The sequence below is a fragment of the Amblyomma mixtum genome, chromosome 7 (assembly GCF_055824585.1).
Source record: "Amblyomma mixtum isolate Tamu chromosome 7, ASM5582458v1, whole genome shotgun sequence".
Classification (NCBI taxonomy): Eukaryota; Metazoa; Arthropoda; class Arachnida; order Ixodida; family Ixodidae; genus Amblyomma; species Amblyomma mixtum.
The window spans coordinates 131,001,019-131,017,083 of NC_143018.1; the positions used below are offsets into that span (position 1 = coordinate 131,001,019).

Genomic DNA, 16,065 nt, shown 5'->3' on the forward strand with positions numbered 1-16,065 from the left:
TCCATACACATAAGTCCCATGGAAGAAACTATGGCTGTTGTGTTATTAGTTAAGGAAATATAGCCCGTGACCACATGGTCACGCTGGGCCTTAGGCTGCACAAAAATGCACGGAGTAACAAATCTTTATTTCAAGTGGCGAGAAATGACAAAAAACATACTAAGGGAATATTTGGCCACTTATTTAATGTGGTAAGGTTTAAAGCATGGGATACACATGCCAATGTCACACTTTGAGCATTGTGTGCGCACCGTGCTGTTGCAATCGTCCCCAGCGCATCTTCGCCTTTTGCTAATGGGAACCGGTACAACAAAGTGGGCCACTTGGTCATACCGTGCACCCGTCAAGACGTCACCAGTCTTCGGGGTTCTTCGTCGTCGAGGTCCTTTCGGTTTATTGTCCGATCGCATCAGATAACTTTGTGCGATTTGCCTACGGAACTGAAGCTGAGTGACGTTGGACCCTGTGCTACGAATAAGCGCCCAAGCATTGCTGATTGACACATCACAAAGCCTTGTGAAGATCGGCCACCACCATTTCTTGCCACGGATTCCGATCCTGTAGGCACCTACATTCGGATCCATCTGGTCTGTACCTCCCATAAAGCTGTTGTATTGAGCAACAGCATTTGGACGGGGTACTTTGATTCTTTTCTTCTGAGCACGGGAGTACCTGTCTGCAGACGACACTGGCTCTACCCCGTGTATGGTGCTCGCGATGGTTACTACAGAACTGTCGATACAGCGGACAACAATTATTCCATCGTCGCTCAACACGTGCTCTTCGTGTCCGCGAGGTTGGCGCTTCACGACATCCGGTCGAGCGATAGAGCACTCTTTCGGAACACGGTTCTGCCTCACTGTGCCCGTACCTTCGTAGCCCTGTTCCTTGAGATGCCTAAGCAGAGGGATGCTTGTGAATAAATTTTCGAAATAGAAAGAGAATGGAAGATGGCGAGCTTCTGCCGGGAGTTCATTCACCATTTGAAGAAGTGGGGCCGCAGCTTTCAAAAGTCCTTTTCATATTTTGCAGACGTCCCTGGGTTCCCCTGCTTGCCTTGATACACTTCAAAGTTTACAAGGTAGCCATTCTTGGCATTTAGACACCGAACTTTATATCCGAAGCGAATTGGCTTTCCACGTATGAACTGTTTACAGCCATGGCGACCGTAGTATTCAATCATGCTTTCGTCATAGCTCAAGTGACGCACAGGCTGAAAGTGCTTCAGAAACCTCGCTTTCAATAGCGTCATCAAAGGCCGCAACTTCGTTAACTTGTCGCTGAGTGTCAGGCTTATGTTGTCCGCACAGTGCAGAAACCTCATTTTCTGTATGAAGCGGTTTCTACGCATGGCGTTGTGCACCATTGTGTTGCGCATGTCCGTGCCGCTGTCAGTAGCACTTCTTTCCTGGCAAGCGGGTATAGCCGGACAAAACGAGGACTCCGATAAAACACCTCATTTCTTCTCTGGTGACCTCCGGATCGGGCATATTAAAAAATAGCGCGTATTTTCGTGTTTGCTCAACCAGCAGCTCCACTACGGCTTCATCGAAAAAACGTTCGAACAATTCCACAGCTAAAAAGTCCCTGTAGGAGGAAACGTTTGGGTCGGGAAATATGGCAGGACTCTTTTGAAGATCCCCCTTCTTCCACTTCGAAGTCAGAGGTAATTTTGCACAAACGCCTGCATCACCCGCAGGTGACGAGGTGTTCAATGCTCCGTCGCCTTGCCCGCCATGGTCGTCATCGTCGTCGTCGGAATCACATCCACCAATGCGGCGTCCGTCCGTGAAAACAGTTTCGGCTCCGGCTCTCAGCTGCCTCCCGCTCAGATTGTCAATGAGCCCGCCGGAATCCTCATCTGCGGAGTCCTCATCCGAATAGGTGCTAGCCTCTGGTGGTTCTATGTAAATTGCTGACACGTCGTCATCTTCCTCTTCGAGTATCTACGCTATTTCTTCCAACGTCAATCTATTTAGACAATAATGCATTACATGAGTATAGCGGGGACAACTTTGCCATAGTGCGAGTGAAGGCAATGCAGATATGAAAAACAAAACAATTTACGGAGCCCTAAGGCCCAGCGTGACCATATGGTAATGAAGCAAAACATGCGCTCTTTCCTTCATAAAACAAACATCAATCCTTCTAAAACGCTCACCGGTGGTCGCATATTCAAAGAGCTATACGGAGGTAAGTGCATCCTCCTATTGCCTAAAGGAACAGTGCAAAAAACACACTTATCCATGGGAGCGTTGCATGGCGCCGCACCTCTCACAAGAACACTATTTCCCGCCTTTTGGGCAGCTGACAAAAAAAGATGGACAGCTCCTGACATCTGGCGGCCAATAAAGTAAACACTAAGCGTTCAAACGGTGTATAGGAGATTTTGGCGCGGGTTTTTGAATCTGTATAAATCGAAATGCTTCATGCATACTAGTGTGACCATATGGTGCTGACTGTTACTGTGTGCTGACTACTTCCCTAAGTGCCCTCAGTAGACGTATTTCCTCACCACGTCGAACACTTCGCTGCTTTTCGTAAACTGATGCTCTCTTCCGAGAGTCTTGAATATTTTTGGTCAGTTCTACGTTGCCTGACCGCGAACTCGATCATGGCTTGAATTTCGTGCCCTTAGCAAGTAGAAAGGCGAATTCATAATCTGACCTGAGATTTCTAATATGTTATTCATTATCTTTCAGCCCGAACTCTTCCCAATCTTGTTCTCTTGATACCTTCTTTAAACACGCGGTGAACAGTGGCAGAGAGATCCTGTAATCTAGCCATTCTCCATTCCTAATCGGTTTTTGATCGCTTCCCTTGTGCAACATCGCCGTGCAACAGCTGTGAATATTTTTCACAGCATTTACATATGTCTTCTTCTACACCCTGGTTGCACATGCACCCTGGTTACACATTGGCTTCATACTACTGAGGTTTGGTTTCAACTGAGTCCATTGCCGTCTCGTAATCTATGAAGGCTGTATGCGGGGTGTTCCACCTTAGATGCTCTGCAGTTTTTTAAAATACGCTTTTTGAGAGGGAAGTGCGCTTGTTTCGGCATAACATCGTCAGTGGTGTAGCACATCTGAATATAGCTAAGACGTGCTAACTAGTAAGCTGGTTGACTAATATTGAATAGTTATGTTTTTAACTTTTACTCTCTCCTTATTAACTAATTTATCTATTTATTTATTTACTTATTTATTCCTCTTGATTTCCAGTAGAAATCAGGTGTCTCCTTATTAACTAATTTATCTATTTATTCATTTACTTATTTATTCCTCTTGATTTTCAGTAGAAATCAGGAAATTGGCTTCGGCAGGACATGTAATGCGAAGGCAAGATAACCACAGGTCCTTTAAGGGTAACGGAATGGATTCCCAGAAAAGCTAAGCGTAGCAGGGGGTGCCAGAAAGTTAGGTGGGCAGATGAGATTAAGAAGTTTGCAGGGATACGGTCACTGAAGCTGGCAATAGACAGTGGTAATTGGAGAGACATGGGAGAAGTCTTTGTCCTGCAGTGGGCGTTGTCAGGTACGCCGTTCAGGTGTTAAAAAGACCTTCTGTATATATATTCACGGTGGCCTCGGCAATTTCCACCGCATTTATACAGAATTAATCTCTTCTTGAACTTCTATTGAGCGTCATTTGCTTGTATATAAATTGCCTCACAGCCTCAAAAAACCAAACTGCTGCTCAGCACAGGCGTCGGCATCTGTTCAAAACGTTCTGTACCGGTGCGATGCATTTTTCATTGCAGGCTACCCCACTGCCAGTACTATCGACATGCCTACCTGTGACATTGCTTAATACCTCTGGACTGTGATAAATCCACGCAAAAGTGCAATCAATCAGAACTGAACATTTTTGGACATCCGGATCAAAGCAAGGCACACCATCTAAAATGAGACGCGTCTTGACCAAAACAGCACTGCTGTTCATCATGGCAGTGTCAACTCATCCCTCCTGGCAAATCCACTGGTGGCGCTTATGTTCTTCCTAATGCTGGTCATTCTATGACCACCTACATTCTTCTAAACAAGAACCTCTCCCACACGCTCCATAAACGCCAATGACAACATATGACCATAGCAACGCAGCACAAAACAGAATACATAAGTACAGCCACACTAGGACTACAGGTGACGATAGCAACGCAGCACAAAGCAGAAAACGAAAGTACAGCCACACTATGAAAATAGGTGACCATAGAAACGCAGCACAATGCAAAAAAACGCAAGTACAGCCACAATATGACAACATTTGACCACAGCAATGCAGCGCAAAGCAGAAAATGAAAGTACAGCCACACCATTTGAGTTCCCAACAAATATTTCTCCGGTATCTGAGCAACCGCAGTTTTGAAAACTACAACGACACAGTTGCAACTGCAACAATCGCAGAAAGAACAAGCGCGAGCACCTCAACTACTCACGCAGTCACTCGAACCTCAAACACTACGTCCAAAACGCTCGAGTAAGCACGACAAAAACAACTCCGGGCAACTACAAGAGCTGCTATACTGCCATAACCACCAGCATAGCTGCCAGGACGATGGCGACCAGGTTCCCGCATCGACAACGGCAGCGCAGTCACGATGGCCACGTAATCTTCGCAGCGTCGAGACATGCTTTCCATCATCACGGCTTGCCTTTCGTGCGGGGAAAAAAAGAGTAAGGTGAGTTCATCTGAAATTCAGCTGCATCAAGCAGACGGCTCACCAAGCAGCACATGTAATCGGCCCAATATTCCAAATGAATAGTTTCACTCTGGTTCTTTGTAGAACCGGCCTTTGCCTATAAGCTTCCAATATTGGGCCGATTGCCTGCGCTGCTTGGGATGAGGCCCCAAGAAGGTGCTGCAACGCTTTGTTGGTGCTTTTCAGAAACCATGTCGTCAAAGGATACGCCTTTCATCATCTTAATTTTTTTTTTCCTCAGTATGATATTTTTTGATGAAGTTATAGTTTGCGCCGTGGTGCCATATTTTAACGCGAAAAAAAAAAGATGACGATCTAAGCGTGGTTAGGTAAAATGCAAATTAGATGCGCTCCCACTTCAGCTTTGGGTTCGAGGCTGTGTTTAAGAGGGAAATGCGATAGCGGTGTGTTGTGGATCCATTGCGCAGACAAAGAAGTTAAAGACGGCCAAGCTCAGAACCTTCTCCCAACTTTAGCTTCTTATTATACGTAGAGCGTTGCTTTAGCGCTGCACACAAGTGCGCTCACCTCTGTGGCTTTGCAGCGAAGGAGTTGAAACGCGGTGCCCTTGCCTGTCAATTCCAATAACTTCGTTTTGCTGCCTTTCAGGGTCTACAGGAGACGAGTTCAAAAATTTTGTTTATTCTGACTCACAAATAAGTGAGATATGTAAATTGCGCCAAAAAAAAATTATATTCTCAACAGTTCTCGGCACAGTCGCCAGTAATGACAGTGCATACCTTCACCACAGATCGTTTTTTTTAAGTGAAATCTTTACAGCGGCATGTTCCGAGAGCTACGCAGACCACGTCGACCTTCAGCGACCTTCAGCGGTTCCGGAGCTCGTGGCCCATGAACCTGCCGCGGCGGCTCTGTAGTTATTGCGCTCGGCTACTGACCCAAAATACGCGGGTTCGATCGGCGGGTTCGATCGACGAAATTCAACCGCGGCGGTTGAATTTCGATCCAGGCAAAATTCTAGAGGCCTGTGTACTGTGCGACGTCAGTGCACGTTGAAGTGCACCAGTGTCAGTGCAGCAGGGGCGCTATGCCGGAAGGCCCGAGTTTGGCGCTCGCCCGAGTTTCATCCGAGTTTGCGATGACGGCAGTCAGTGAACGAAGATAGCGCGGAACGTGCGCAGGCAGCGGACAAGAAAATGTAGAGATAAAGCCACGTAAAGGCGATACAAGCGCACCCTGCGCGCCTGTTTCACACTTCAAACACAATACACTGCGCAATACCAGGCCGCAGCGCTACCTGAAGTTATCAGCGCCATATCAGCAATCGCGAAATCGTGACTTCTCTGCTATCTATCTGCACACTCGCCGCTAGCTGTTTGACACGCCTTTTCGGGCGCGTCAAAGGCGTGTCTTCTCTTTCAGCTCTATCTGTCTCTCCATTTCCGAAGACGAACAGTGCGCGCTAAGTGCACTCTTGTATCAACCCTTTCTCTTCTCTCGAATACGTTAAAAGGCAACAGATATTATTATGAACATTTTTTTCATCTCCAAATGTATTTTAAAATCTGGATCCAATGAAGCGTTGTTGAAAAGCATAGCTTTAGGGAATTAACAAAGATTTGACACTTTCTGCCGCTAGAGGCGATAGTGTGGCAATTGCTTGCAGCGTGGCTTGCATACGAACTAGAGCGGCAGCCCACCGTGTCGAAAACGAGAGAGCTCCTGCGCTGACACGCCGCCGGTAGCGCTGCCTTCGACTGGAAATACTGGGCAACTACTACACGCTGAATCTGTCTTATTTTTCGGCCATTGCGATAATATATTTTATTGTGTCGTATATCAAATAATAACAGTCATGCGTCTTCTGGCTTGCATAATAAACAAAAGCAAAAAACTGAACTTCACTGCACCCCCGCGTCACTGCTGCTCTCTGCAGTGACCCCAGGTGGAGCTCTCCGCTGCTACGGCCGCTGCCACACCCCGCTATGGCCAACCATTGCTCTTAGTACGCTCTTGGCGAATCTCAGCGGTAGAAATTGGCCGTGCGAGCGGCTGTGATGCGGTGTGAGAAAAAAAAAAATTGCTGTTTGGATGTATTCAATGATTCATTACGTATGCCTGTTGTGTGTGAGGCCTCTTTAGTGCACCGCGGATGCGAAGAGCGTGCTACCCAGCGACACAACTCATCCTATGTCATCAGACGCTGACTAAAAGCTGTGAAGGGGGTGGCGCGCGTATCTGCGTAGTATTTGTTAACGTTGCGCACTTCTAGGTTTTGCGGACTGGTTTGGTCACTAACGTCGATCGCCGTTGTATACCGCAGGGACATCGCATTAATATCATTCGGGCAGGTGAGGGATCCTGTTTGTAATAATGGAATCGGACTTATAACAGAGAAAGGTGTTACGGTTGTGAAGTACGCAGTGCTTGCGTGCTAGAAATTACAAACTCTTTATTGCAATGGGTCTGGAGCAGCGATCGTTTGTCGATCCCAGATGTGTTTGACACATTGATGCTGAGCTTTATCACCGATGAAAGGACGGCCAAGCCAAACACCTGTGATGCGATGTTGTTGGAGTAGGACGTGCTCCAAGCACCGGTTCGTCGTCGTGCTCCATGTTTGACGCCTTGCAAGCAGGTGTGACGCGCCTTCAGCGTTGTGCTGTGTCTTACGTGGTATGCGAGCGAAGAAATCGGCGGCTTTCGCCACGTTGCGTGTCCTTCGCAGAGGTGCTTAGATTTATTATCGATGACGTCCGTTTTTCCTGTTATATTTCGATGGTCAACATCATCGATGTCTGTCAGCAATGAGCACCGCCGCGCAGCATACCTGTAGCCGGCAGGGATGTTGGGAGTGGCCCACCCATAGCGTGTACGCCTGTAATTTATGTACGGCACACCGGGGGCGTGACCAATGGTTTTGATTGACAGGGGAACTCGGAGCTAAACTCGTGAACGGTGAAGTGCCCCGAATTCATCTGGGGACTGTCATGGCGGCAGCAGCAGCAGCCTGGGTAATCGCTTCCTCTGACGGCAAATGTCAGTACGGCCGGCTGGACCCGTTTACTGCCTTGGCCGACGACGAATTCTAGCGACATTTTCGCCTGTCCAAAAAATCGGTACGATGGTTGTGTAAATAGTTAGGCGACGACCCACGCCTGCGGAGAGTGCGTACCGGGCCTCATTCGCTTTCGGTCGAAGAGCAAGTCCTCTGCGCCCTCCGGTTCTTCGCGACCGGCAGCTTCGGAGCGTCGGCGCCGACCGCTTTATTGGACGCCAATAAAGCACTGTGAGCCGCTGTGTGAGGGACGTGTCCGACGCGTTTATCGACGCGGCTGTGCAGAAGCGGTGGCTCGCTTTGCCCACGACTGCGGCCGAGCGTGCGTATGTTGAGGACACAGACGTCGTGGGATGCGTCCACGAGACCTACATTGGCCCCTTCGAAGTCCAGCCCTGACATGGTGAAGGCCAACTATTTCACGAGGAAGGCACATTATGCATTGAACATTGCAATCAGTAAAAAATAATTGTTCTCGCCAAGTCCTTTGGGCTACTCTACAGCACAGTGCCAAAGTCGGTCCCAGATTCTTTTGGCGAAGACTGGATCAGCCGCTAACCGGTTCCACAGAACAATTCATAACATGCCAGGTACCTTAAGAGAGGCCCACAAAAAAAAAGTCGGCTCCTCGGCAACGGCGAGGTCGAAAGTTGCAGATGGCCACTTCTTAATCGGGCCACTGCAGAGCACTCACCAATGTGCTAATTAATTAAATCCGACGAATGAATGTCATCTTTCGCACACACCTCTCACTTGCATCTAAAAAGTATATTCACAATGCTGCAGAATCGAGAAGATAACCGCCACTGCTGACCAAAAGCCGGTGCGAACTCATTGACAACGAATTTCGGACAGCTCACATTAACGCGGTATGCATGAAATGAACAGATGCATGCAGTTCATTTCAGAACACGGCATAATATTCAAGCGATTCTGAACAAAACGAGTTTTCTCATTCAAGTCACGCGAAATTCAACTTGCGATGAAAAAAAATGTGAGATAAAAAAGTTTTACCATGAGGGATTTGAACCCACGCGCTCCCATTGCCTGTCGACTCTGCGGAGCGACGCGTTAGACCACACGGCCACAGAACAGCGCGGAGTGACACAACTCTCATTTTTTTTTTGCGGACTACTTCCGTAGCGTTGGACATGTACCTCGTCGATATTGGCGGTCAGCTGATGACGGGCGTTGGTAGCGTTCCCTCGCGGTACAAAGCAAAATTTAATAATGCATAAATCACTCCAAAGCGCTTTAAATCCAAATCTTGCACACTATAAAATGCTTATAAAGGTGTATTAAGTGCATTATAAAATTCAACAAACCTCGTGTGTCTAATTGCACACGCAGTGCACTTGGTGGAGCGACACACAAATGAAAAGTGCACCGGCGGTTGGCTCACGTAACCCGTTCTTTGTAGACCGCCCAAGAAGCCGATGAGGTGGCGCCGATGTGGTGATAAAGCACGGAATATATCCAGATAACCCAATGAAGTTGGAGGCGTGACGAGGGTGGGATTTTGTCTTGCTACCATTAGTTCACTCATCTGAGGGCGTCGCCAGAGCTCGGGAAGATTCCGAGTTTCAGCAAACTCGGGCCTTCCAGCATAGCGCCCCAGGTGGTCGAAATTATTTCGGAGTCGTCCACTACGGCACCTCTTTCTCCCTTACTCCCTCCTTTGTCCCCCCGTCCCTTATGGGGAGGTCCACGCGTCCACCGAGATGTGAGACAGATACGGCGCCATTTCCTTTCCTCAAAAACACATTTTTACAGGCCGTCGGCGTTCATTGGCATTGGCGCTGACAACGTTTTACTTAGGGATGATTTTCAGGAAAAGAAGGGCAAATAACTGGCTCCCTGAGTCAGAGGACGCCTCAACCGCGCTTTGTGATACGTGGCGGTGGTAAGAGAGATGTGGGCTGCATGCCTTAACGCTGACAACGCTGTGGCAGGCACGCGGCACTGCACCAATAAGCCGCGGTACAAAGGCTTTCTAGTACACTGTAGCCGCGGTGTATACTCGGTGAGAAACCTCTCGCGATCAACCAATAACTTGCCACCTGCCTGGGTGGCAAGGTGGGCGCCCTGCTTCTCCAGTGTCGGTTGTTAGAGGCTGTAGAGAATAGGAAAGAGGAAAGGGCACGGGCCTGTGACTGGTATGAATACCACCACCACTGCCTGCATGCCGATAGGAGAGAGGAGGAGTAAGGAAAGATGGAAAGAAGTAGGAGAGAGAAATAGTGAAGGCGCGCAGAGCAAGAGCCGCCACGCCTTGCTGTAGGCTTCAGCCGTTGAAAAGCCTGTGCCCTTGTCCTCCATGATGGTCTGGGGGACACGAGGGCCTCCTGTGCAAGGTGGCCAGCAGGAAGGAAGTGTCGGGAACGCACTCAACGTTACATACGCCTAGCCGTGTCTACTTGCCCGATACACCACAGTTTTCGCTCTCTAACCAAGTTCGAGTAGTTAAACCGCAGCTCATTTTATTTTTGCATATCATGCTTCGAAAACGCTTTTCGAATCATTGTTTCCTATAGAAATTACCCTATTTCTGAATGTGCATAGTTTCATACCAAAAACCGATTTGCATATGTCGCAAGCAGCAAGACCTGAGAAATAATTGGCAGCATCAGCAGCTGTTTGCTAGAAAATCCATGTTGGTTTCCAGAGGATCAGTGTTGTTGCCTGCTTGAAGTTTGTAAACTTCTGTCTCAAATCTGAGGATTTTCTCATGTTGTATGCTTAAGTTGTGTTTTTGCAATTTTGGAAGTATCCGCAAGGCTTTCCACAATTTTATATAGTTACTGTCGAAACAATTTTAGCGATATGTGCATCACTGGCTGATGATCGAGGCCGTCCACTGCTTTCATCTCATGAGCTGTCAAGGTGCTTCCTTTCGAATCGCTTAAACCATTCGAAATCAACGGCCTCAGATGCATTTTTATTCTCAAGGTGCTCTCCAAGATGCGCCAATCTCTAGGTGTGACTGAGGGAGCAGTGAAAATAGTGCTGAATGATTGTTCATTTTTGATCGAAATCTTCACGGTTGGGCTCCCACTAGCCCCATTTTCTGTTATACTTGCAGTTAGCATGTTTGTCTCAAGGGCACTGGAAATCAATTACACTTTCAAAACGGCATAGAACCTTAACTAAATCTTGACGCAAGGCACCCACGAACGTTTGGATCTCCCGTCATATTTCCGAGTGGACCGAAACGCGGCCGTAACGATGCAGCGATCATCGTTCCTTTTATTGCAGGCACTTCTGTCCGGCAGCAGACCCCCGAACGGTTGTCTGTACCAGACTTGCTCCCGTGACGATTCTTACACGATGACCACTGCGGTACCACTTCTGGTCCTCATGAGAGCACCAACCACCACGTTGCTCTCCTGAATTCATGTGGACTACACCGCTTCGCTTCCTCAAGCTCAGGTCAGCCTCCTGTTAGCTGTCATTGCATGATACCACAAAACACGCAATCACGAAGAGAGAATGACTGCCAAAAACATCGGCCTCGGCTGCCGTACTGATTACATTGCAACATAGGCTAACAACATATACCAACATAACTGCGACGGCGACTTTCCTCCTTTACTGCCGCGGCACTCACGCAGACAAAATGGCACTGTGCACGACGAGAAAAAACCCGTCTTCCTGAGCGGAGGAATGCGAAATCATGTGTTTTGAGGAAAGGAAAGGACGCAGTAGCTCTCAGGTGGACACCTCAAAGGCGCCTTAAATCATGCCACTGATGGTGCCTATATCGTGGTCCGAACCCTTATACCCTTATCCCAAGTTCGCATCCAACCACATCTCGACATCTCGGTGGACACCTCAACTGCACCCTAAAGGAAAATGTCTTAGAAAGCATGCAATTTAAGGTGCACATGTCATTGGTCCGAACCCCTGTCACAAGCAACTTGAGTAAAACATGTAAGCTATATTCATAGAGAAATGCTACGACACCGACCAGATGCTGTAGAACGAACGGTTGCTAAAAATTTTGGTGAATGTGTTCCGGAATACTGCCACCGAATTGAGGTCAACTAGTGATGACATCGAGAGGATTTCCTTTGCACCTGCGATATATGTTGCTTAAATCGGCGTAATCGCTCATTTTTTAAGTAATTTTGTTGTGTGGCTTTTGTATGTCACCATGAGAGGTGACCTTGTCATGTGACCCACTTAACACTTCGCTTGTGATCACGTCATCGATTATTTTTTTTTTGGCCGCCGCGGTGCCTCAGTGGTTATGGTGCTCGGCTGCTGACCCGAAAGACGCGGGTTCGATCTCGGCCGCGGCGGTTGAATTTCTTTGGAGGAGAAATTCCAGAGGCCCGTGTACTGTGCGATGTCAGTGCACGTTAAAGGGACCATGCAAACAATTAAAAGCCGCTTGTAAATGTTAGAAGTGACGCTCAGAAGCATTGACAACAAATATGAGTCTTCGGAACTGGGCCGGCATTTTATTATGAATTTTTAAAAATCGTGTTTTTTAAAATTCGCGGGCTGTTTGGTGTCTTCGTAGGGAGCCATTTCGAAACCGAAATCAGGAAAATAGACTTCACTTCACAAGCGTTTGCGGGTAGGTAGGCTAGAAACGCTGATTGGTCAAAAAATATGACGTCATACGCGTGACGTCATAGGTCATAGGTCCCAGAGAATGAGGAAGAAAATGTGACTCGGATTCTGTGAAAACTTGGTGATGCAGTCAAAGAACCAGTCACAGACTTGGATGTCGAGGCCTGCCATCGCGTTCCCACTCGCAACTCCGGCAAATCTAACATTGTTGTTAGGTTCAAATCCAAAGCCAAGCGTGATGATATGCTGCAGAAATAAAAAAAGATGCGGCTTATTGTCGAGGATGTTGGACTGGAAGGCACGGCTTCAATCTATGTCAACGAACACCTAACGCCCGAAAACAAAAAAACTTATTGGAGCTGCAATAGCAAAGAAAAAGGAAGTTGACTGGAAGTACGTGTGGACAAGAAATGGGGCTATTTACGCACGCAAAACTCATGGATCCAATGTCATTCGCCTGTATCTGCACGATGATTTGTCAAAAATGGAATAGTAACTGGTCGCTCAGAAGATGCATCTTTTTTCCGTTTCTTAGACTAATATGGAAGATACGCCTCTTTTCACACCATGGGAGTTAAACTGCTCTCAAAGAAACAATAAGTGCGGTAAATGTTTGCAAATGCTACACTTGAACATGCAGTGTGCTTTAAATAAGACGGATCATTTGAACAGTTTTTTGTCAAGCCTTCAGTGTACACTTGACGTAATCATGCTATCTGAAACTTGGTATCGCTTCGATAGTGACGTTATTCGATTTCCAGGCTATAATAACTTCTTTCTTAACCGAAGCTCAAAACGTGGTGGGGGCGTCGCCCTTCTATTAAAAGAAAGCTATTCGTGTCATATCTTATCGGAACACAGTGTGAGGAACGAGAATATTGAAATGCTTACAGTCCAATGTCGCCGTCAATCATTTACCGTCGTTTACCGCCCACCACAAGGCAATATGAATGAGTTGCTGCGTGTTTTTGAAAAAGAACTCACTTTTTTGTCCGATAATTTCTTATCTTGTATAGGAGGTGATTTTAATACAGACATGGGTGTTAACAGTCCTGAACAACAAGAATTCACAATATTGCTTAAAGCCGCTAGCTTCCAGAACGTTTTAAATAGCCCAACACGCATAACTTCCCCTTCATCTACCATTATCGACCTTTTCATCACAAATTATGATGTGCCTCTCACCGCAGGGCGTTTTGCAGTAGACATCAGTGACCATCTACCTGTTTTTCTGCGCGTTGAGACTAAACCCCTCCAACACAAACCTTTAATCCACGTCGGCAGTGTATTTCCCAGAAAAACCTTGAAACATTTAGAAGTCGCATAGAGCTAGTAGACTGGGAACCTGTTTTCTTAAGCACCGACTAGGATGCTGCCTACACAGCTTTCTTGCGACTCTTTTTACCAATCTATCACGAATGTTTTCCCACTGTTGAAGTAAAACTGCCGAAAAATGCTCGCAAACCATGGATGTTCCCAAGACTTATAAGACTTGTAAAAAAGAAGCACAGGATGCTTGCTGAATTTATTAGGACTAGGGATACTTCACTATTGGCCCGTTTTAAAGCATTTCGGAACTCTTTGAACAAAGTACTCAAAACAGCTAGGACCACTTACCACAATAACCTTTTTGATAAGGAACTCTCCAATCGCCCTAAAGAAAAATGGAGGCGCCTTAATCTACTTTTGAATAGAATTACGCATCCAAATAACATGACAAGTTTAGTAGTTGATGGAACTAACCTAAGTTGGTCTTGTTTGGCCGGTGCTTTTAATACATTTTTTACTACCGTTGGCAGTCGGTATCACAGCCCTGACTTCTCAAAATTTCTTGGTGATAGACTTCCACAATCCCTCTTCTTTGAACCTGCAGATGAAACTGAAGTGTACTCTATTTTAAAAAACTTGAGAGACACGACAAGCTTTGACTCTTGCGATCTCCAGAGCCGCCCAATAAAGTATGTCCTGCCTTCAATAGTTCCCTGCTTAACGCATATATATAACACGGCGCTGACTACAGCCCACTTTCCTGCTGATATGAAACTTGCTAGGGTGGCAGTAATCTTCAAAAAGGGGGATAGAAATAATTTAAGTAATTACAGGCCCATATCGGTCTTACCTTTCTTCTCCAAGGGGCTAGAACGCGTAATTCATCATCGAACTCATAATTTCCTTCTAAAGCACTCTATTATAAATGACTGCCAATACGGGTTTACCAAGAACAAATCAACAGAACATGCATTACTTGATCAAAAAGAATATATATTAGGTAATATTGAATCCCAGAAGCTCACTCTTGGAATCTTCGTAGATTTCAGCAAGGCGTTTGGTACCCTCAATCATAACATCCTCTATGCAAAACTTGAACATTACGGTATACGTGGCCATGCCCTCAACCTTTTCAAGTCGTATATGTCCTCGCGTTCACAATATCTTGTCATCAATAACTGCCACTCTGATGTCCTACAGATTTCAAATGGAGTGCCACAGGGTAGTTAGTCTCTTGGGTCCTATACTTTTTAACTTATATATAAACGACATCACTAATATAAACAACGAGATAAAATTTACTATTTATGCTGATGACACCACTTTGTTCTGTTCCTCCACTGCTATTAACCAATTAACCAATTCAGCGAACTTAGTATTGACTGCTCTGAAGGAATAGTCATCCTCAAACTCCTTGACAGTAAATAAGGAAAAAACAAAGGCGATAATATTTCATGCTAAGGGCAAGTTGGTAGAGAATGGTCCGCCTATCTTTTTCAGTGGCACACAAATTGAATATGTTCAATCATTCGCATCACTTGGTGTATACTTTACCCCTTCAATGTCATGGGATGCTCACATAAACAAGGTCTGCATCAAGCTTTCTAAATCCATAGGTATCGTCTCTCGCCATAAGTATATGTTACCTACAAAGACAAAACTTGACCTTAACTATGCATTCTTTTTTTCATACTTAGGGTACTGCTATTTGGTATGGGGAAATACTACAGTGTCCAATTTGCAAAAGCTTTTTCTTCAACAGAAGAAAATGCTACGAGTCATTACAAATTCCTGCTATGACGCCCCAGCTCGTCCCATTCGAATAAAATACAAAATAATTCCAGTTCCTAGGTTGTTTGAGTACAGGTTTGCCTGTTTTTATAAAAAGCAGACTGCAAGAGATGACCCCTTTTTGTCCCGTATTGTGCAGCTGGTACACAACATGCCGTATACCACTAGAAACGCTGAAATGTTTTCGGTACCCAGATGTAGATTAAACTATGGTTTTGCTATGCTGAAATATATACTACCAAGATGTTTGAACTCTTCTCTTTATAACAATATAAACACAATGTCTTTTCGTGGACTTCGTGAAACTTTTATTGATTAGGTTGTATTAGTACTGAAATACATATGTCGACCGTTTTTTTTCTTTCCTTCTCATTGTTTAACATATCTAACCCCCTACCTGCATTAAAGCAAAATCTATTTTGTTTGATGTGTGAATTGTTATTTGTATGCCGCAAGAACTGCCGCTGCTGCCGCTGCCGCCGCTGCCGCTGCCTCTGCCGCCGCTCATCGTCGACTTTTTCGGGTGACGAAGCCCGTCAAGCGGTTATTGTCAACCGCTTTTATTTCGTCACCCACGCTTTCTGTAATGGCAAAAAGCGAAATAGACATTCATTCATTCATTCATTCACTTTGGTATGAGAACACTGGCTGAGACAGCTTTGTCATTTGCAAACCAAAGCAGGGACGCACAGCAGACGGTTGAATGA

General features: G+C 46.2%; 1 protein-coding gene and 1 long non-coding RNA gene across 2 annotated transcripts in view; both read left to right on the forward strand.

Annotated features, from left to right (window-relative positions):
- The window catches only part of LOC149337598 (uncharacterized), a 29,031-nt gene extending 17,734 nt beyond the window's left edge, over window positions 1–11,297 (forward strand). Inside the window, exons 3-4 of the long non-coding RNA XR_016284408.1 lie at window positions 3,763–4,680; window positions 10,976–11,297. This is a non-coding gene — a long non-coding RNA (uncharacterized LOC149337598). The remainder of the gene's footprint in view (window positions 1–3,762; window positions 4,681–10,975) is intronic.
- A 3,726-nt stretch (window positions 11,298–15,023) lies between these two features.
- LOC149337599 (uncharacterized) lies at window positions 15,024–15,845 on the forward strand. Its single transcript, XM_089554913.1, has one exon. It carries the CDS (start codon window positions 15,129–15,131, stop codon window positions 15,675–15,677), a length of 549 nt encoding a protein of 182 aa, XP_089411039.1. The 5' UTR covers window positions 15,024–15,128; the 3' UTR covers window positions 15,678–15,845.
- Window positions 15,846–16,065: the final 220 nt, after the last annotated feature.